A 24,024-nucleotide genomic window follows, 5' to 3' on the forward strand; every position below is an offset into this window, starting at 1 on the left:
CATGTTTTTACTACTTTGAGTGAAAAGATTGATTGAATATGAGGCCATGGGTGCCCTTCTTTCCCCTCGAACATATAGTCCATAACTGAGCCCGCTCAAAAGTGAGCAGTTGATGCTTACGCATTCAGACCACGGAGCGTAGCCAGTACATAATATACCGTATTAAAACTTTACATTTACTAGTAATGGGAAGAACGTCGCTAAATGTAGCGATTCTAGCGATGTAAAAGTACATTTCTATAATTATAAATTAACTTGAGTATGATTATAGTAGGTTAAACCTACTCTTGTTACTCATGTACCACCTCTGCTAATATTTTTGTTTGTCCGGAGATTATGATGTGGGGTTGTTTTGATGGACCGATTATGACCTCATGACCACGTGCATGATAATTTCCAAACTCAAGTCACCAGATGTAGAGGATTTACTGTGTGTGTGTGTTTGTGCACAGGGTTTGGTATTTACTCTTAATATGTATCAGTACACAGGCCCTGTCCCGGCAGACCACGAGTCTCCGATGACGCGGAGCGAGACGTCCCCGAGCCGCGCCCAGCATCCCTCCCCCTCACAGAAACCCAACACCTGCTGCTTCTGCTGGTGCTGCTGCTGTAGCTGCTCATGGTACGACCCACTCACCTGCCTCTGTTTCAACATGGTACATTCCATCCATCAACGCTGCTAGTCTTACATTCCAGCTCCTTTCCTTCGCAGAGATTATATTCACCTTCACATAGTAGTAATTTTGTAGGCCGACTGGAAGTTTGCATCCACCTGCTTCCCTCAACAAAAGCCGTATAGGATTTTTCAATTGGGCGAGATTATAAACAGTTTACCTTTTCAGTGGGCTTGTTTATTGTCACAGATAACCTCTGTAGTCCCATTTAGCCACTTGCCTTTTTAACACAAGTAAAGCTTAAACGTACTGAGCTTTTGTTCACCACAGATGTAATTTTAAGCTTTAACCAAAAATCCAATCTAAAAAAAACATTGCTAATATGTTAACTCATTACTTGGTTTTCGACTACAAAAATATGTCAACTCTGCAGCATCCCTAGATCATCTCTGTCCCACCATTCAGCATTAGTGCATGAACAAGATTAATCACTTCATCAATGCACTTTATCCTAAATAAATACAATGTGTGTTTTCATAATATCTGATCAAACTGTAATACCTTGTCTTTACTGCTGGCTGGTGGAAATAACAGTAACTAATGATATCATAGTCTGCATTTTACAGTACAATCAAATCTCTTTGCAAAATCAATCCTGTGTCTGGCCATATATTCAGTTTCACTTGAAAATATGCCACATTAAGCTGATTTATGAAGGTCTCCCATATCAAGAATATCATTAAGATCACTCATCACCACATTGTTATTTTTGTTTGTGTGTAAATGAGATTTGATATGTATAGTCAGCGCAATATGTGTTTGTGAGTACAGGTAAATGCATGCTTCTGTAATCATACACGTGTGTGTGTGTGTGTGTGTGTGTGTGTGTGTGTGTGTGTGTGTGTGTGTGTGTGTGTGTGTGTGTGTGTGTGTGTGTGTGTGTGTGTGTGTGTGTGTGTGTGTGTGTGTGTGTGTGTGTGTGTGTGTGTGTGTGTGTGTGTGTGTGTGTGTGCGCGTGTGTGCGCGTGTGTGAAATTTAAGTGTACTGTGATTCAAGAGAATAATAAATGTGGTTAAGATCGCTCTCGTTTCACCAGAAGCCCCGGAGGAAATGGGAGCCATTTTCACACCCACACATCTTTCACACATTTATTCACTCGCACTCATTCTTCAAGCACACCTGCACATAGACATTAGTAGGGATCGTTGAGGTCCAAACTCTGATGTCTTCTAAATGACGGAGCTTCATTAGATACTTCAGAAACCGATTCCTTTTAGTGATTCAAAAAGCCTTGCCCAATCAGTGTGGTCTAACCAAATGGCAAATAAATGACACTTATGAACTGGTTCTTTTTTTAGCATTTCAAAGCCAATGTAGTCCAATGATTTCCGAACAAATTACTGTTATGTTCCAGTTCTTTTTAGTGTTCAAAATCAAAGTCTAACTAGTGTGGTTCAATCGATTAATTGATAAATACTCTTATGAACTGTTTTTTTGTATGTGATTAACAGCCATACAGTGCAATCAGTGTAGTCAGAGATTCCCAAATGATTGACTCACATGAACCAACTTAATTTACTTAATTTTAAGTAAATTCCTTATATGAACCTGTGCTTTTTAGTGATATAAAATACAGCATATCCAGTGAATGCCAACCAATTAAAAAGGAATGTCTGAAATGAACTGGTTCTTTTTAGTTATCAAAACCAATAAGCATGACCAGTGTTGTCCAACTGATTCATGAACACATGACTCTCATGAACAGGTTCTTTTCAGTGATTCATAGCCATACAGCCAGTGTAGTCAAACCAATTACCAAATGAATGACTCTCATGAACCGTTGTTTTAGTGATCCGAAACCAGTGCAGTCCAGTGTCATCAAAGTGATTCCCAAACTAATGACATTAATTAATATGGTTCTTTTAATAACTTATCTAATGAACCAGTTATTTTCAATATAATTCAAAACCATAAAGCATGGCTGGCGTCCCAAACAAATGACTCTCATAAACAGGTTCTTTTTAGTGATTTAAAGTGATTTGTACTCCAACTCATTCCTGAAATGACTCTTATTAAGCGGTTACTTTTGGTGATTCAAAACAATATAGCGTGACTGGTAGTCTAAGTTCCTAAACAAATTACTCTTATGATAGTAATTAATCCGTAATTGTAATTAGTGTAATCCAACTGATTCTCGAAACAAATGACTCTTAGAAACATTTTAGTGATTCAAAGCCGTAAGGTGTGACTAGAGAAACATGAGACAAAGTTTATAAAATCCAAATGAGAAATTAGCTTTTTCATTTTCAATTGACCAATTTACCTGAACATGTTGTATGCATGTAGGTTGTGTTGTTTTGTTCAGGCACTGCTGTTATTTCTCAATGCCGTTTTACCACCTTCTAGTCTCACTGTTAGGAGTGAAGATGACAAGCGCGGGCGGAGGAAAGCCCAGGAGACCAAGCTGGAGCCCTTTCCATGTGAAACTTGGTGAGAACACACACGTACAATCACATGTTTTCGTTGTTTCTCTTTATTATTTATTATATTTATTATAATATGAATGTGCCTAATGCCGCTTTCTCTGTCTCTCAGCCCCAAACCAACAATGGAGGAGATTAAACAGTGGGCGCAGTCTTTCGATAAGCTGATGAAGAACCCGGCCGGCCGGAACAAGTTCCGTGAATTCCTGCGGACAGAGTACAGCGAGGAGAACATGCTCTTCTGGCTGGCCTGCGAAGACCTGAAGAAGGAAATCAACAAGAGTGCCATCGAGGAGAAGACGCGTTTGATCTACGAAGACTACATCTCGATCCTCTCACCCAAAGAGGTACACACACACACTAGCACAATGGTTCTATGTAAACTTCTTTGTTGTCTTTATAGCAGAAATTTGATCCTGTAAGCACATCTGTGAGAAGGTGCATATTCTGAAATCATTGTGTTTTTTTAAGCCTCTTATTTGTGTACTTTTGATGGAAAAAGATCCATATACAATCAAAGTCACTGTTGCAAAAACAGCCCCGTATCATACAACGGGATGTTTAAAGGGGGGGTGAAATGCTGTTTCATGCATACTGAGCTTTTTACACTGTTAAAGACTTGGATTCCCATCCTAAACATAGACAAGTTTCAAAAACTAATGTTGGACGTTTGATGGAGTATTTCTGTGTTAAAAATACTCCTTCCGGTTTCTCACAAGTTTCGGAGAGTTTTTTTCAAGTATGGCTCGACTTGACGTTAATAGAGCGGAAGGTCCTTGTATGGGCTGTACGGGCTCTTCTCCCGGTAGGGTGCGCGCGCGTGACTAGAGCAAGAGAGGAAATGCACGCCCATAAACACTCTCAGGTGCAGATCCAGTCGATCCAGGCGCCGCGCTCTACTTTATTCCTATGGGTGCATTGACATCAAGCGACTTTAACGCTTCAGCACAGCATTCTGGGAAGGCAGCGCTGCATTTGAACCGATTTGAACGCAGAAATGAGGGGAAGCTTCACAACATCACTTCAGTCGCATCGCAAAAGTGGATCTCCACCGTTCACTGCTGTCAGGACTTCATCAAATCATACCAAAGAAGTGTGTTTTTGACGGAGCGGTCCCAGCGATAAAGGTTCGGTCCTGCTTTGGAAGCAGCCGGTGAGTAAAACTGCTTCAAATGTCTATGCTGTTGCCTATCGTCACGTGAGTAAACATCAGTAAACGACACGATCGCGGACTCCATTGTTTGTATAACGTTACACTAGTCTGATGTGCAAAACCGTTTTGCTTGCTACTGCTAAGGTTTAGTCGCATACAATAGTCCATAAACCGAATCATGTCCTCATAAACTGCGAGTAAAGACACACAAATGTTGACAGGCCACTAAATACAGTACATACCACAGAGACGGACGTCCTGCTGTTGCTGTTTCTCCTGTTCAATTTATTTCAGCCTCCGAATGATTCTGGATCATATATCTATTAGCTGAGATCGATAGCCATGGGTTTCTCCACGCTTGAGGACGTCACCGCTTTGCGCTCATCATTCTTTAGCTCAGCCCACACGATACGCCTCCAGGCGCTCAGTTTTTTCCGGAAAAGACTCGGTACAGCCCATATTTCTTTTATAAATATAATAAAACTAAAGACTTTTCGGAGATATGAAGGATGCAATACTACTCTATAGGTACTCAAGATTGATATGAGATTGACTGAAACTGAGTATTTCACCCCCCCTTTAATGCTGTTTTTTTAGATGAGCAAAGTCTGCTCTTCACACATGACAATGAAAACATGTTAACAGGCCAGGTTGTAAAGGTGTAAACATAACTGTGTGTGGACTGGAGTTTGTGGGGGAAAAAAAATAATAATAAATGAAAAAAATTATATATATACAGAAGTTCTCTAAATCTAATGAAACACCTTAAGTAAATCCAGGAATGTACGCCAGAAATCCAGAAATGAAGCTAGTTTTAACTTCTAAATAAAATTCTAAAAATGCATGACATTTTCTAATGGTTTGGTTTAGGGTTTGTATAAAGGAATTCTAATTAAAATATGTTTATTTTAGAATTGACAACAAACTTGAGAGTTGGAGACTTACATGTTGTTGTCTGTGGTGAGGTTCAACTTATTCTTTTAAGTGTACGTTATGTATCTGTTTTTATTTTGGTCTTTGTGATCCTGCCCGCTGCCAATTTACCCAAGTTGAAAACACAGCGTAATTATAGCCACAAAAGCCACAGGTTCTACCTGATTATCTTCTCTCATCATCCATCTAAAAAGTTATATGACCAGAAGCATATTAAAACCAAGTGGCAACCTCCCACAGTTTCGCCTGAATCCAATACAGAAGTGAATTAAACTGCAATTTTGCAACTGGCCACTAGGGACAGACTCCAGAAGGGAGCAGAATCTCATTGAGCCCCATGTTAAAATGCCCAATTTTACAGCAGAAAAAAAACATGTTTACAGCCTGGTACAAATTGTGGTTTTTAACTATACGGGTAATTTTGCCCTTCATGACAACTGTGAAGGGGGTGAATTTTTTTATAACTCATTCGTTTACATCATATAAAGCCTTAAAGTTCTGCATAATTAAGGGCGTGGCCACTTTGATTGACAGATAGATAGACATTTATCCCCTGTCTGTTAGTCATCACGTCACCTCAGCTCCGCCCACGTCCCGCCTCTTTGCCCATTTCCATTTATCTTCAATCTGGAGGAGGGGGCAGGAGAAACAGCCCTCCCCATTATTTTATTTGGATTGCAGTACCCATTTCAACCACTAGCTGTTATTTTTACATACTACACCTTTAAAGGTGCCCTAGAATGAAAAATTGAATTAACCTTGCCATGGTGAAATAATAAGAGTTCAGTACATGGACATCACATACTGTGAGTCTCAAACACCATTGCCTCCTACTTCTTATGTAAATCTTGTGAATCCATAACACAAAGGGAAAAAAAAGTGCTTCTCAACATAAACCCAACCGTGACGCAAGCGTTGGGGATCATTTATATTGACGCCCCCAACATTTGCATCTTTCCAAACATGTGCATTGTCAGGCGGAAATGGGAGCGAATCATCAAAACAAGCTGCTCGCATGGACACACTTAATGCTCCAGGCTGTGCAGGAGACTTTTCTACCCTTCCCACAGATAAAAAATGTCAACAGCCATGGATGATGTTTATAATCCAATTCCATAACAATTTAATTCAAGATTGTTCGTTTGTTCAGCCCATTTCAAGCAAGCTTCGCTCAGCATCTTAAACTGAAGAAAGGGGCAATTACAACTGTAACGTTATTCCTGCAAGCAGTAGGTAGCGATTTATCCACTTATTAACTGTTTAAACAATTTCTGATTATATTGAAAGTTTCTTAGAGAGACAGCATTGTCTAGATAACGCAAGATGCTTACAGTAACAATAGGAAACACCAATTACCATACAAAACTAAATAGTGTATCTAATGACAAAGGGTAATATTATTCTGTATTACAAAATACAACCGTAGATACTTTGCTTACAGATTTTTCACTCGATCCTTCTAGCAAACGTCACCTTTTCCACCATATAAGTTAAAATGACAGTCATTTGACAAGGCTATTCATTTTGTAAAAATATAAGTTTTTATATTTTTGAGGACTGAATTATGGTGTTTCCTATGATGTTTTTGCCTATTTGTATTTCAGATTAGGCAACATCACAGTCACTACATAACGTTAGCCTACATTGTGACTAACGTTATATAAATATGCAATATAGTTGACGAAAAAAGACAAGTCTAAAATGTAGGCTGAATGACTCTTTAAGCAGAACATCTCAAATGGAGATTGATAAAATTAAGCTTACTTGTTTATTGGTATTTTCAGTTCACCGGCGCGTGAGAGAGACCTTGTGTGCATATGGTTGCCAGATTGGACATATTTAAGTATAACACTGGATATCATACAGGTTTTTTTCACAGAAAAGCTCTGTTTGGTAGATTTAATTACTAAAATCTGGCAACCGCACGAACGCAAGCTCTTTATTGTGCACGGTTGATCTGAAAAAGCCAATAAACAAGTATCTTCAATATCTCAGTCTCATTTGAGATGTTTTGCTTAAAGTGTGTCATTTAGTCTGTCTGTGTTCTGTTCTGTGTCAGGACGGTCAGGACTCACAAGCTAAACAGCTAAACTGCTGTGAGCTGCTGAAATAAGCCAATCAGAGCAGAGCTCAACATTAATTTACATTTACGTTTAATCATTTAGCAGACGCTTTTATCCAAAGCGACTTACAAAAATGGGGAGAGCAATAGAAGCAACAAAACAAAAAGGCCAACAACCTGTAAGAGCGGTAAGAAGTCTCAGTTAATTAAGCATAGTACACAAACAATGTTTTTTTTTTTATTATTAATTAATTAATTAATTAATATTCATGACCCTTCCAAATAAGGCAAAAACAGAGCATTACGTCCTAGGGACAATTTATAAGGTTGTAAATGGATCTGTAAAACTTTATCTGGACAATGTGTGCCCTTAAATAAGCCACATACCCTCTATGTAGATATCAGAGAACAATTTAACATATTGTTTCAAATCATTCTAGGGCACCTTTAAAATGACATATTTTTTTATATATGAAAACAATCTAACCGAATTAAAATGCTAAAACATAATGATAAATTGCACTTTTAATTGAAGAACATACAGGTCTTGAAATTTCTGGATTCAAATTAAAATGTGTAAAAAGCATATTGCATGATTAATATATATCCCAGTTTGTTTTTAAAAAATAGTTAGGGCGGGAAATACTGAAGGAATAGTTTGGCTTACAGTATACACTCTCAGAAAAAATAGACATCTTTACCATAAGGGTACATATTGCTACCCCTGCCTGTACTATTACATATTACAGTTTTTCTCGATTGCTTAAACACTATAACCAGGCTTTTGAACTAAAATTTCAAAACCATAATGCCATTTATCAAAAAGCACACCCATTCCACTAAACTATAAACACTATTCCCTGTTTTGACACATGAGTCAGATTTGTTGAACTGTCACTGCAAAACTCTACACACAAATCCCTTAATCTCTCATTGCCTAGACCATGTGGTCATTTAGAAAGCACTAGCATTCAATATTGTTCACTCAAGTCAGCATAGTTTCAGCTCAATTAGCACACAATTACCCAGGTGAAAACACTAAAAGTCAAAATTTAACACACATCAATCAGAACTTTCAAGATACATAAAATTGCCAGAGTCAGTTCATTTGAGCTTTGGAACAATGGATCCACAAAGAAATGAAGGAAGAGTTCAAGGAGGGAGAGGAAGAGGACGTGGGTGGTGAAGGAGGAGGAAGAAGACATGGTGAAGGAGGAGGGAGAGGAAGAGGACGTGGTGAAGGAGGAGGAGGAGGAGGAGGAGGAAGACAAGCAGTCTCGGATGAAATTAGAGCCAGTTTAGTTGATTATATGAGAGAAGTGCCAATCATATGCATATTCCACATTTTATCATACTGTAAGTGTGGGGACATGCACTGGTCTTGATCTTGACTCGGTCTCGGCCCTTCAAAGTCTTGGTCTTGGTCTTGGTCTCGGCCCTTCAAAGTCTTGGTCTTGGTCTTGGTCTCGGCCCTTCAAAGTCTTGGTCTTGGTCTTGGTCTCGGCCCTTCAAAGTCTTGGTCTTGGTCTCGGTTTAGGTGGTCTTGACTACAGCACTAGTGGAAAGTGTATGATCGAGAACCTTATATGCTTGTTCACCTCGTCCAGGCCATGTGTCAGTAGATGCGTGCCAGGGGTGGATCAGGCATGCAAGAGGATTTTACCCCCGCTGCCAGGCTAGGGCTAATATAGCCTGTGATGTGGATGAGATTCTCTGGCCTGACCCAGACCAAAGACGGGAGGCTGAGGCGGAATACAATTTTTTTTTTTTTTTTTTTTTTTTGTACCGTGTAGTATGAATGAATGAATGAATGAATGAATAAAAATGTGCCAATGTATCCATTGGTTGTGTCTTTTGTTCATCATGTGAAAAGGTTTGTGAGGAGGGGAACCACAAGTAACATAACTTACCAGTTTTGGAAATGTTGTTTTGAATTTATTGCACCAGTGTGTTAGACTATGTTGTAGTGTGTGTGATTTTGAGGGCTTGTGTGTCTTGTCTGAGGGCAAAGTTTGGTTTTTCAGCAAGAGTGAATGGTTTTGATTGTAGAGCTTCATTTTGACCTGAAAATAGGTTGTTTGGGAAACTGGGTGAGACGTTATGGTAGGCTTGGGCGGTAATACGGTAAAATGGTATACCGCGGGATCTAAAAATAGCAACGGTATCAGTTTCAATACCGTCAAACCGTCAAAAAAAAAAAAACAGATCAACTTACATATTGCTGATCAACAATTAATTATTAAATATTTAATAAGTTGAACTAATTAAACTATTTACATATTAAATACTATTTATTTGTTAAATGCCTAAATATGTGTATGCGTTGTTGTGACAGCGTGGATGAGAGAGAGAGAGAGAGAGAGGGGAAAAGACGGCGAGTCGGGCACTGAGTTATTCGGTCTCGAAACTTCTGCAGTTTGGAAGTATTTTGGGTTTTGACGGTAAATACAGACGAGGCAATTTGCAAATTGTGCAACAAAAAGATGACCGCGAGAGATGGAAATACCTTGAACCTAAGGGCGCATATCCGAAACCACCATCCACTCACTGCTGCGTGGATGAAAAACCGAGCGCACCCTCGGACAATGCTGTAATATTGCCGAAGCCTTTTGTCACACAGCTGTCAATGTAAGCAATAAGCATGAACTCCACAAAAATCAAGTGGACATGGGACTCACAAAAAAAAAAGTCAATTGTCTGACAATTGTCTCATAACGGTAAGCATAAAACGTGCAGAGTTTCTCAGGGGCAGGGGCTCAAATGTAAAAAATAAAATAAAAACATAGGCCTATATATATATATATAAGCCAAGCCAACAGTTTGTTGACGCTGTCTGAGCCTTACATCATAATGTTTTAATTATTCACGGTAATACCGTATACCGAGGTAAAATAGGGAGGAGGTTTGACGGTATCAAAATTTGGATACCGCCCAAGCCTACGTTATGGATTTGTGTTTATAGTTTTGAGAATATGAGGCATAGTTTCAAGAAATGTGTTTAAGCAATCGAGAAAAACTGTAATTATTTATATTGCTATCCTTATAAATATATGCACCTTTTCAGGGCAGATAATGTAAACTGTTCCAGTTACAAGCTGTTGTACCCCTCAAAGATCCTTTTTTGCACATTTACGGGGTGCCTTCAGCTATTGTTTTGCCAACATGGGGGACTTGTTAAACAGTTAAACAGGCCAAGAACCAATGATATATTATAGAGAGAAAGAGGCAGTTCTGCAAGTTGTGTCAGGTATCTGTATTGTCTCCACATTAGCTCTATACTAATCTAATAGGCTGTTATCCTGCTACAATATATTTATTTAAAAGACAATAACATATTTTCATGATTACAAATAATACAATACAAATATGTACCTCCTTTCTAATCAGCTACCGAATACAATGTCCATATGGCGGCTGTTCTTTATCATCTCTGTCTGTTTTCTTCTTTGTGGAATGCAGATTTCAGCCTCTGTGCAGGTCTGTGATTGGCTACGTTCTGACCAACGAGAAGTTTCTTTACAATCAAAACTTATTTGAAAGCTTGACTTGAACTTCACACCAGTAAATGTTGAAAAAGTAAACGTTTAAGAGATCATGTGTGACAAAGAAACGAGGCGTGAAGGAATTCTGCCAGATTTATGATTGAAGCCTAATGTTTTGTAAGGCTCATTTCCTGAGATACAGGCCTTTAGCACCATATGTGGCGGTCGATCCTGCTTTCTATTAGGAGCTGTATGTTTTGTCTCATGTCAGTGTGAGACGGTGGGATGTGCATGTACTGTACGCACTTGTTGTGTTGACATGTTAAATGTGACTTTTTTTTTATCATCGGGAGTCAGAACTCACCTTCACACTCTGCCACTTCCTTGAGTAAAAAGTACTTTCTAGATGTAAATTAAGTAGCAAAGGTTGAGCAAAGTAAGTTATAAATTGATCCCTGCTGGATGCTTTATTGTAAAGTGGTTATATAAATAGGACATAGAGTGCACGGAGTGAGTGAGTTTGCATGGATGGGCTTTGTTTTGCCCTGAGCTAGTTCCAGTACTCATACACTCTTGAGTGTCTAGTAAGAGAATGAAAGGAATCATTAAATAGTGTCATGGAAGAAAGTATTCTAGAGAGGTCAGTGTAGAAATAGTCTCAGCTCATGGAATTACAGTGTACAGGTGCAAACTTTGAGAGGTTCATGAAGGATTTAACTTTTAAAAGATATTCAAGATATTTTGAGGTACATCTGAATGTACCAAGATTTGAGTTTTAAATGAATCCATTCAAAAGATTTGTTTAATGTATTTGAAAGAAGTCGGATCGTTTGATTTTATTAATTTCATTTAAAATGGTATATTTGAATACAACCCCAATTCCAGAAAAGTTTTCTAAAATGGAGTATGTATTTACACAGAGTGCAAATAGCACACCTTGTTGGCAAGTGCTATTCACACTAGTGCCACCTAATAATGCCTGGTTGGGCCGCAGAAGATTAAAAAAATGGGCTAAGCTAAATGCTATCAGAATATCACCACGCGTCAGTGCGATTAACTGCACACACTGAGACGTGAGAGGTATGCATCAACTCGTCTTAGTTAAGGGAATAACAGTTTAATATGAAAAAGTGGTGAAGTATCCCTTTAAAATGCAACAAAATCAAGAAACTCTTGATTTGGTAATTTTCTTGAATATTTGTTTAACTACAAAGTGTCAATGTTTTCACTGGCCAAATTAATTATATTTTGTAAATATAAACTGATTTTGATGGCGGCAACACACTCTAAAAAAAAGCTGGGGCAGAAGAATAATAGAAAAGATTATATAATTATATAGTTGTTAGACTTTCTTGAAACAGTCACAATTAGCTGGTGAATTGGTAATGAGGGTGTCATGATGAGGAATGTCCACCAAAGACTGTATTTGCAAGCACAGATGGGTCATGGGTCATCAAACTTCAAAAACAGCATTTATTTAAAATAGAAATCCTTATTTCTTTTACAAGAATAAATAAATAAATAAATAAATAAATAATTGTACGTATCCTTACTAAATAAAAGTATTTAAAAAAAAATCTTACCCCAAAATTTTGAATGGTAGTGTAGTTAGTAACGTTTTTTTGTTTGTTTTTGTTTGTTGTTTTTTGTACATTTTGTCAAGACTGATGTGTCTTTATTTCTACATTATACTACTCTATCGGTTATCTTTTTCCACTAGGGTTATCTTGGTTAATGTTCTTATTTGCATATTTATGCCACTAACAAGACAAGTAGAACACAACCTGTATCTATTAAATAATTTTACAAATACTTATGCAGTGATCATGAATGACAGGAAAAGTATAGAGAATTTATTGGCCAAAGGGTGATAAGAGAAGCGTTTGATGTCACTGTTCAACATTTTTTGTTTTCCTTAGATGGTGAAACTAAACATGTAAATGTAAATGTTTCTGCGACAAAGTGCATTAATATTTATTAGGTAAGTGTAGTTTATAGTTTCTGATTCATACAGTATTCGCATGGTTTAAAAGCCCATTTAAAAATCCTAAACAATGTTTAACCCAGGCTTAAAAGGCATTAACCCAAATCCTAAACTCTGACCTTCTTAACCATGATTATTAGTTATTATTATTACTTTTTTAAAAGCAATGTATTTTAATATTATCCTAATTTTGCTCAGCATTCTCAATGCTCTCTTTCTGTCTTGAAGGTGAGTCTGGACTCTCGTGTGAGGGAAGTGATCAACAGGAGGATGCAGGATCCCACCCCTCACATATTTGAGGATGCACAGCTGCAGATCTATACCCTCATGCACAGAGACTCCTACCCACGATTCCTCAACTCCTCCGTCTACAGATCACTGGTGCAGGGGGGGTCGCGCTCCTCGTCAGAGTCGTAGACCCCCGACCCCATCCTCTTTCTCATTCTCTCCATCCAGTTTCTCTCCATCTCGCTCATTGCACAGCCACTAGAGGAGAAAGTACTCCTTTTTTGTGTGTCGTCACGGTTGGATTATCATTTTTGTTTTTGCTTAGTCCATGTTCCTCTCTCATTTTTGAGGGAATCCCACATTTCTTGTGAACCTGCACAGACTGAAACTGGAAGACACAGGGTTGAAAATACAGTTTTCAATTTTCCAAAACCCCCCCTCCCAACCTTTCGTTCCAGCATCAACTACTGATTTTCATAGCCATCTTTTTTTCTACTACTTATATCTCCTGACGTCTCTAGCTGAAGAGAGCTGAGGGCCTCTGCAATAACATACACTGGAGTGGCCTGACCAATCTGCTCCTCTCTCCTCACCCTGACCTGTCCACTGTCTCTGTGCACTGATTGGCTCTGAGGCGAGGGGTCGAGAGGTGATTGGTGGCATGATCGTAAAAAAAGAGAGGGACAGCACTTTTTCCAGGTGCTAAACAAATAGGGACAAAAATATCCACACGCTATTCTGAACGCAAATCAATTCCCAGGCCTAGGCGGAATCTGCTGACCTTTTCTGCACTGATTTTGAGGGGAAATCTATTTAAAATGGTAAAATAAATAAAAGTGTTATTTGAACAAAAGCATCAACTCTGAAACATAAAATTGAGGCGCATATAATTTTGTAAATGTTATATGTTTCAAATGACAGATTTCGTTTGGGCCTGCTGATTTCAAACAACAGATATCAACAGCTCAACAACATAGGAGAGAGAGGAGGACCACCAATTTTAGAGATATTAAATAAAACAAACATGAGAGATGAGAGAATGCCATGGTCTTAATTAGACTGGTCACTCACATTTTAAAAGGTTTTTTTTTTTTAATGTTATTTATTTTTAATTTAGTTAAACTGTGACTTGCTTTGTTTTTCGTGTACAAATATTAAAGAAAATCTGAAACATATCTGCAACATACCGAGCAAACTGTTAGTCCCGAGTGTCCCGAGTCGCGCTGTATCTCTCTCTCTCTGGCCTCGCTGTATGTTTGAGCGCGTGAGTGTTTCTGAAATTATATAGTGTGAAAAATCATAAATCTCTCTGGCGCCTTCTGTAGGCAGTTTCAGGTACTTTAGTTCTGCAGGCTATTTCGCTTCAGTCCTGCTTCAGTCAGAAAGGCGAAAGCAGATGCTCTTAGGCCGGAGACACTGCAAGTGTGGCGTGAGCACGGCGTTGCTGTTGCGTGTCAGCCGCGGGGCGGCTGCCTGCCGTTTTTCCTGTCTTTGCACACCAGAAGCGTGTCTGACGCAGCACTGCTGCTGCTATTGATGTACAGGGAAGCCCTATACTTCATGTTAAATATAAATATATCCTATTGATACAGCAAAGACAACGTCGGCTGTAGCCCATTGACCTTACATATCTATGGTATTGACAAAAAAATAGGCTACAGAATATTTCGTTCCGTATTGACAGGTTTAACATTTTAAAATCTATAATTATGTTTTTATTTTTAAAATTAGGCCTATATCTGCATTTATGTTAATCTACAGACTTTCAAACATGAAAATGTAATTTATTAATATGTATTCATGTCAAAATGACATAAACATCTTTTCCTATTCTATTTTGCCTGGAAACGCTTCCAACACGCTCGCGTGTCGCGTAAAAATAGGCGTCTCTTCTATATCAAGCATGCACGCGTTTTCTGCGTGGCTTGAGCCCCACGTATCACGCAGGCAGTGTGCAAGCTCTAACCGGTTAACATGGGAGCCGAAATAAAAACGGACACACCACGCAGCCGAGACACTCACGGCACACTTGCAGTGTCCCCAGCCTTAGTCAACATAAAATCTAAAATAATTGAATTACTTTATTGGTTAGTCCACGTCATTTCACAGAAAATAGTTTGTCTTTGTAAATGTAAAAACTTGCTCCACCTCTGAAACAACTTTCTAATATGATGGCAGATTAAAATGCAGTAATTGAATCCCTAATTTATGTTGTTGTAATAAATTACAGCAATAATAGTGAATAACGACACGTCTGAATTTAAGCGTTACCATTGGAATAATTTTAACATCTTGCTTTTTGCCTTATCAATAATTGCAGTTGTCGTTTTTTTTTTTTTTTCTTCACACAATGTATGTCAGCATTTGAAAGAATAAGAAAAATAATTGTATAGTATTGTACAGGAACCTTTAAAAAATGAAGCCATTAGCTGCTGTAAAATCCATTTTAAAGTCTTCTCGAGCACACATTGATTTCACTGGTCCAGTACACTTCATTTATTCATGTTTAATACTCAGTGTTATGTCTGCACTTGTGTGCTTAAACTCATTTCCTTTAAAAAATTGCCTTCAACAGCCTCTGAAACCCACTTGTTATTAAAGGGATAGTACACCCAAAAAGGAAAATTCAGTCATTTATTCACCCTCATTTATTCACCCTCCAAACCTGTAAGAGTGAATGAACATATAACAAATGATCATATAAACATTGCCGTACATGAACAGAAGCGCAAACGTTCTGCATAGCACATGAATCTCATTGGCTTTCGCACATCAAGTGAACATGCTTGAGCATTTACCATAAATGATCCGCGAGTTGATGAATGTATATATGAATAGAAGCCTAAATTCAATCTGCTCATAATATATAAAGCTATTCATATGGGTTAGTTTTACGATCTCAATTATCAACTTTTTAAAAGTGTCAAAGTGGTAGTTGCGTAGCCTGTCAAAAATGCATTTTTGTATTTGACGAGTTGCCCGATTTGTATGAAGTGCAGGGGGAAAAAACACCGCCCCTAAACCTACTCATCACTTTGGTTTAGACAAATCATAAAAATTTATAGAAGTGAGGTCATACAAATTCGTATGATTAAGCCACCTTGTAAAATACGTGCAAATTGGTTGTGAGATAGCATTGGAACAACATGAGGGTGAGTAAATGACAGAGTTTTCATTTTTGGGTGACCTATCCCTTTTAGAAAGTAGTAGGAATAGCAGAGAGTAAACGGTTTGATTGATGTTAACACTGTGAGCTGTGATACCACTCTAAACGTACATATCACTAAATATTTCATAATGTGAATCTGAAACCAACAAGTACTGTGCGAGTGGGTCCACAATAATATAATTTTGTTATAGAGTTTTTATATCAGCACTGATCTGAAAATCTGGTGTTCATATTTCCCCTTAACATTCTCCTTCCTTGAGCAGTTGTTTTAGTTTGATCAAATAAATCTTAATATCAGATCTTTCATTTCACATTGAAATGAGGTAAATCATCCACATCCGCCGGGTACTTCCTGGTACTTTCGGGATTTGGTTCTTTGTAAATATATATATACGTACAGCAAATAAATGTATATTGAATTAAGGACTCGAGCAGTGGGATTTCAAGAGTCATGTGAAAATTTTGAGGAACTTCATGTACTGTAGTACCAAAAAAAAAAAAAAAAAAAAAAAGCGACTGATGCCTTTTATTTTATTTTTCTCATCAGTTGTGCATGAAGATGTACAATTTGGAATATGTGTGTAAAATATATGTGTATATGGTTATATATGTACATGAGCATATATTTAGTATTGCTCCTGTTGTCTGACACGATGTGACCAGTCTAACTTAAGCCAGATAGAGTGAGTGAGTGTGTGTGTGTGTGAGTGTGTATGTGTGTGTGATAAAAGTTAAGTGAACTTTCATAAGACAATAGACGAGATATGTCAATGTCATTGCGGCCTTTGACAGTAACACTCAATTACACAGGGACATGCACAGTTACACAGAGCTCTTTAAAGACGTGGCCAATGAGGGAAGCTTGCTGGTGGACCTCTTAAAATTTCACATCACTTGCACTTTGCGTTCACACTGAAAGCGATTTAGAGGTCACTGTACTGTACTGCATCAGCTGATCAAATGAGCACCACTGTTTGCTCCTATTGGTTGTCGCTGTTCATTTGCATAATGTTAAATCACCACTCATGTCAACTCAAATTTCCGGATCGCATGGAATAAAGCTTCAGATTGCTTTGCAAATCGCTGTCAGTGTGACCACGTTGTAACCAATCCAATGCAACAGATTTAAATGTTCCCAAAACTGATAAGCTGATAATTTTCATGATGTGGCCGATATTAAAATTCTATAGTATTTTTTTCTAAATAAATTAAAAGATAAAACACTAAAATGAATTGGTTAAATGATGAAAAGTGACTTTAGGCATCACAACATTAAAATTGTACAGTATGAAAAATGGATATTAATTTATGGTTATTAGATGATTTGGTGCCAGAGGTTACATTATTCACTGATATTAAATTATTAGCATTTTAAAGATCAATGCACACTCAAAAAAGGCATACATTTAAGATTTAATTGCATTTAAAATGCATCCATTTGGATTACATAGTTTAACAAAAAATCTGTGCTGGGCAATCGCAATATATATATATACATTTATTAATAAATAAAAAATAATATTGTTAATGTGTATTTAAATCGCACTAAGTTTGTTAGAACTTACCTGTTTCTTAACTGTTGACAAATATGCTTAACATTTAATTGTGTTGGATCCGAATGGATGTACATTTTATATGCAATTCAAAGAAAGTCAATCTTATTATTATTATGGTTATTATTATTATTATTTAATGTAAATGCAAAAATAGGGGAAATGGGCAGCACAAATAAATATAATTTCTCTAATATCCGCCAATGACCAATACAAATAATGCATACAAAAAGAACACAAAATATATGAATTGCAACACATGCTTTGTTAATCATCATATCAGTGTTTGAATTTGTTGTATCGCTCACTAGCAACTTTCCTCATGCTCTTTCAACAGCTGCACAGAACAGACAGACTTTCACACAACTGTATTTGTTTGGAGAAAGGGACTGTGACCTAGAGCTGCTTATGTTTACATTCATTTCTTTAAGGTGCCAAAATGAATCTAGCCTTCTAACAGTCTCAAACTGAGGACATTTGTGCGGAGGAGTGAGTCTGTCAATAACTGATGCGTTTCAGTCGTCTGCATCACGCCATCATCAAATGGTCACGCTGGTCTTTGTTACAATATGTTTTGGTTTTGTTGTCACCTCACATTCTAGCCTCAAGGTCTTGCCATCTCATTGGCCTTCCCACACTCTTTCATATGTTCTCTCCGGTCACTCTGTGATATTTTCTCTTAGTCGTGTATTCTCACGAGATTTGCAGTGCCATGGCATACAGCAGTGAGATCGGTCCCTGACTCATGGACTTCTATGGACACTTATTTATTGACATTAGCATTATATTTTGTATTAAAATAAACCAAGTTATGTTTTAAAGAGTATGTTTATGGATTTATGGACCAATTTTTGTTTCCCAAAGTCTGTGACCATTACTGTGTAACCTCCCTTCGCCCTTGGGTGCCATAGCAGGGCGCCCCCTTCAGGTTATGGTTGGGGCCGGCTTGAGGTCCCTTTTAACCCAGGCCAGCTCATTGCCGGAGATGATTTAATCAAGAACCCATCTGTAATATTCCAGAACCTTTGACTCGGTTGCAGATTTTTTTGAATGTTTTTTTTAAAGATAAGATATGACTATAATGATAATAATAAAGATGTTTGTGTTATTATTCATTTACAGCTTGCCAAGAGATTTAATTTTACCGCAGCCTCCAGAAGGGCTTCTCAAACTGTACTGCACCCTTAACTGCTTAAAGTCACTATAAAAATCAAAATGGACTATTCCATTTATTTATTTTTTACAGAATATTGCAGTATTTATTGCATTCATATGCCCTCATAATTGCTATTCAAAATAACTTCCGTCCTCTCGTCTTCTCTGATGACGCGTTTACTGCCGTGAGGGCGGGACGTCCTGTCAGTCACATGACATCACAGCAATAACAAATGATCCAATCAATTCTCCACATACAAAATCAAGTCCCAATCCTACATTTGTTCTTGTTCGAGAAGCGATTTCAATTGTATACGCCAACCTGATCTCCCAGTAAAACGGAAGTATTTTACTAGGCGGTGGTTGTGTTTGGATTTTTTTTAACGATTAGATTTATACAAAATCTCTCTAAACCTACCTGTCACTGAGGTTTAAACAGAAATTACAAATTAGCCATCAAATTAAGCAAAACGTAAAATACTTACATATTGCTTTGAGATTGTGTTTGATAAACATCACAATAGAAAAGAAAACTATTACAAATTCTGTTTCATGTCAACTTGTCAGGTTAGATGCATTTTGCACTGATTTAAAATTATTATTTTTTTCTCCCTAAAAAAACATTTATTCAGCTGAACAGTGTATGCTGTTGCCATTGAACAAACTACTTCTATCCCCTATTATGCTCATTTACTATGGAGCTAGAAATATGACAAAATGATCTGAATTTGAATTGTATTAATCAGAATTATTGACAAGTATAATCTAACAAAATTGAATATTATGTTGCATTTTACATAGAACTGAATTTGAATTTTTTAAATGTTAAATATATAACACATTTGAAATTGAACACATCTGAAATGTTTTATGTCGAAATTGTATAGACGTGTATTTTCAAACAGCAGATATTTTGTTCTGAATTAATAGACTGCAAATATTCCGTTTTTGAAAATACAGATTCAAGATTTCAGATGAAGAAGAAATTCAGATCATCAAATTCAATATTCAAAATTCAAATTTAGATCATTTTGTCATATTTCTAGCTCCATAATTTACAGGATCACAATTTTGTTTATGGGGTCCTACTTCTAATATAGAATACATAAATCACTGTTCAAAAAACATTCTTTATCTTATAAATATATTGTTGCAGCACTTGTTTCTTCCTCTGTCTGAACACTATTTTAATATCGGTTTCTTTAAAACAACACAATTGATTCACGAGTTCACACAGAGAGTACATTTAAATGCGTATTTGGCATGCTGTCCGGGTGGAGGGCTTCGAGCTCGGATTTTGGCCCAAACCCAGTGTACACCCCCCCCCACCCCCCACCCCCCATGTACGCGGTTTAGAACTAAAAAGAGCAAAATGTGGAGAAGGGGTGGTTGAGGGATGCTGATAAACTGTCAACAAAATGGAGGTAAGACGGTTGCGTATATAAACACTAAACTGTGTCAATTATCTGATCATGCTCCTCCCGAATCTTGTTTAATAAAACAGCATCTGTTGCAAATCCATGTGTCCTTTGTGTTAGAAGTTGCAATAGCACTTGGAGTATGTCAGAAATAGGACAGGCATCAATTTACTGTAGGGAATTTGTCATGTCACACCGCATTAAGTGTAGACAGCATCACTGATTATAATGGTTCCATTTGCTTTTTTCCCTGCTCACAGCTGGTGTGGACACGGTGTTAAAGTGTGTCATCCAGATGTAACACAACAGGTTAGTATCAGCTGGGAAGGCTTCCTGATATGCTGTAAACACTACTGAAACAAACTACACTAACCATGGCATCAGTTTTGCCATAGAGTCCGAGTTTGATAATGAAAGTCTAGAAGAACACCAGTGCTCGACACATGCACACTAGTTTTATTCTGTGTAAGTGCTGTTTTTCTACAGAAGTTACTTATGAGAGATAAAAATGTATTTATACTTGCATTGTGTATCTCTTAACCCCTTCAAATGTTTCCCCACGGGCTGTTTGTTGTTTCTTATTCCACTATGAAACAATGACCTGGGCCAGTTTTGCCAACTTAAAAGTCTAAAAAATGCAAGGCGCATGTGCGAGATAATCATGCAGATTCTGTCCGATTAGAAAAACTGGTGTTGTGTCGAATTCTCTGACCCACTGAATTACACAGATCAAGCATAACATTATGACAGGTGAAGTGAATAACACTATCTCTTCATCCCAGCACCTGTTAGTGGGTGGGCTATATTAGGCATGCAGCAAGTGAGTATGTAAGCAAGTATGTCCTCAAAGATTATGTGTTAGAAGCGAGAAATATTTGCAAGTGCAAGGATTTGAGCGAGTTTTACAAGGGCCAAATCGAGATGGCTAGAAGACTGGATCAGAGCACTTCCAAAAGAAGATGGGTGTGTGTGGGGTGTTCCCGGTCTGCAGTGGTCATTATCTATCAAAAGTGGTCCAAAAAAGGAACAGTGGTGAACCGGAGATAGGGTCATGGGCGGCAAGGCTCATGAATGTACATGGGAAGCGAAGGCTTAGATAAATTATACGCAGATCAAATTTCTCAAGAAGTTAATGCTGGTTCTGATAGAAAAGTGTCAGAATACACAGTGCATCAGTTTGTTCCATATGGGGCTATATAGTTACAGACCAGTAAGCAGGGGTGTAGCAAAGGGGGGGAAGTTAGGACGATTCTAAGGGACCACACACATTTGGGGGCCTAGAGATTGTTTTTATTAGTAGTAACAGTACTAGTAATGTAATATCAATTTTAAATGTATAATCTACCAGAAAAACAAATAAAACAATATTATGTCTTATTTCTGCATTTCATTTACATATATTAAAAAATGATTTTATTCCTGTGATCAAAGGTGAATTTATTCTCATTACTCCAGTCTCAACAGTCAAATAATTCTTCAGAAATCATTCTAACATGAGTGTTTACTGCTCAAGAAACATTTATGATTATTATCAGTGTTAGGCAGTTTTCTCAGGATAATTTAATGAATAGAAAGTTCAAAAGAACATAATTTAACTGAAATATAAAGATTTTGCAACATTATAAATGTCTATACTGGCACTTGATCAATGTAATGCATCCTTGCTGAATAAATGTATTCATTTATTTAAGTTCTTTCTCAAAAAAAATTAAAAAATAATAATTCTTACCAACCCAAAACTTTTGAACGGTAGTACAATGTTACAAAAGCTTTCTATTTAAAAAAAAAAAAAATTCTGTTCTTTTGAACTTTCTATTTATCAAATAATCCTAAAATGTTTTACACAACTGCTTTCAACACTGATAATAATCATATATGTTTCTTGAGCATCAAATCCTCATATAAGAATGATTAGTGAAGGATCATGTGACACTGAAGACTGGAGTATGATGATAAACTCAGCTTGATCACAGGAATAAATTACATTTAACTATATTTTCACACACGGAACAGTTATTTTACATTTGAACAATATTTCACAATATTACAGCTTTTTTGTATTTTAATAACATAAATGCAGCCTTGGTGAGCAGAATAGACTTCTTTAAAAACATTTAAAATATAGTAGTTTGTTTGAGTAGTATCTTGTATATATATATATATATATATATATATATATATATATATATATATATATATATATATATATATATATATATATATATAAGTATATAGTATATAGTATATAGTATATATATATATATATAATTAAACGGCTGGCAACAATTTTGGATCGCTATAGGTTGGCCTGTATGTTTAGTACGATAGGGGGCCCAACCTCATATTCTTTAGGGCCCAAAATTCCTAGCGACGCCCCTGCCAGTAAGTGACCCCTGTCAACCGCCACTGGACCACGGAACAATGGAAGAATGTGGCCTGGTCTGATGAATCATGTTTTTTCTTTTACATCACCTGGATGGCCGGATGCCTGCGCGTCGCTTACCTGGGGAACACATGGCACCAAGATGCACTGGAAATAAGTCAATTAAGCCGGCAGAAGCAGTTTGATGCTTTGATGAAATGTTCTGCTGGGAAACCTTGGGTCCTGCCATCCATGTGGATGTTACTTTGACACGTACCCCTACCTAAGCATTGTTGCAGACCATGCACACCCTTTCATGGAAAGGATAATTCAGCAGGATGATGTGCCCTGCCACAAAGTAAAAAAGGTCAAGAAAAGGTTTAAGGGGCACATCAACGAGTTTGTGTTGATTTGGCCTCCAAATTCCCCAGATCTCAATCCAATCGAGCATCTGTGGGATGTGCTGAACAAACAAGTCTGATCCATGGAGGCCCATAGGAAACTAATATGATCTATTGTATCCCTCTAAATAGCATTTATACATAACTTGACCCCCATCCGCACATCTGGTTTTACTTTAAGGAAGTTGACTGGGATGCTAGAAGCATTTGTGGATTTTTTTGTATAGCATAAAGAGCTCTAGATGATGAAAATGTTGAATGTCTTTGCTCACGTTGGCTCCTTAGTTATACATGTCACATGTCTCATTATTGTGTTGACTTGATCCTTTCAACTCTGGACTAACTGTGACATACAGTATCTAATGCCAAGTGAGTATCCTTAAATGCTCAGGGATTTTCACTGGCTTTATCGTTCTTCTTTGCCAACGCTGCTGAGAGCATGTATGGAAATATTGCAATATTGCCAAAACAAACACGGACAGCAGTCAGGCGGCTCTACACACTCTGCTTCTGCCGTGTAGGTGACCGCTGAATAAAACAGCGACCAATGCACAAAAGCTTCATGCACGCATCCGCACTGTTCAAACATCTGCGTCGCATAAAGTTTGAATGTATGAAGAAGGAAAAAACAAATGGCTAAAAAAGCGAGACGGAAATACCAATAGAGACATTTTTCCCTCCCCCTTCAAGTTCCACAAACATTCCTGGAGTTGAACATGAGGCTCAGTTCACGATGCCATTCCAACAAGAATCTGGCGGTGATAAAGAGAGTGATGTGTCATCTGGACAGAGATGATTAACTCTTCAGAAAACACTCTAATTTAAACTGAGACGTTACATGATAAAAGATGGTAACAGACCCTTTATAGCCCAATAAATGAGAAACTCGCTCTCGGTGTACTTAGTTGACACGAAATGAACATTTTAAATCTATTTTTTGTAAATTATATATGTTTTCATACATCCAGGGGTTTCATTTTTTAAAGTGCAGTATCTTTTATTTTGACGGTCTCCTGCAGTAGGTTT

The 24,024-nt window shown here is 37.5% G+C and overlaps 1 protein-coding gene across 7 annotated transcripts in view; it reads left to right on the plus strand.

Annotated features, from left to right (window-relative positions):
- Positions 1 to 18,777, plus strand: part of rgs19 (regulator of G protein signaling 19) — a 58,508-nt gene extending 39,731 nt beyond the window's left edge. For 6 of the 7 annotated variants that reach the window (XM_067446579.1, XM_067446583.1, XM_067446580.1 and 3 more), the window contains 4 exons: positions 483 to 622; positions 3,022 to 3,105; positions 3,211 to 3,445; positions 12,941 to 18,777. In XM_067446579.1, the coding sequence (XP_067302680.1) occupies positions 483 to 622; positions 3,022 to 3,105; positions 3,211 to 3,445; positions 12,941 to 13,129 (648 nt within the window). In that variant the 3' untranslated portion in view covers positions 13,130 to 18,777. The remainder of the gene's footprint in view (positions 1 to 482; positions 623 to 3,021; positions 3,106 to 3,210; positions 3,446 to 12,940) is intronic. The other variant, XM_067446582.1, reaches the window with a different exon arrangement.
- Positions 18,778 to 24,024: the final 5,247 nt, after the last annotated feature.

This window comes from Pseudorasbora parva, chromosome 6 (assembly GCF_024679245.1).
Source record: "Pseudorasbora parva isolate DD20220531a chromosome 6, ASM2467924v1, whole genome shotgun sequence".
In the NCBI taxonomy this organism is placed as follows: Eukaryota; Metazoa; Chordata; class Actinopteri; order Cypriniformes; family Gobionidae; genus Pseudorasbora; species Pseudorasbora parva.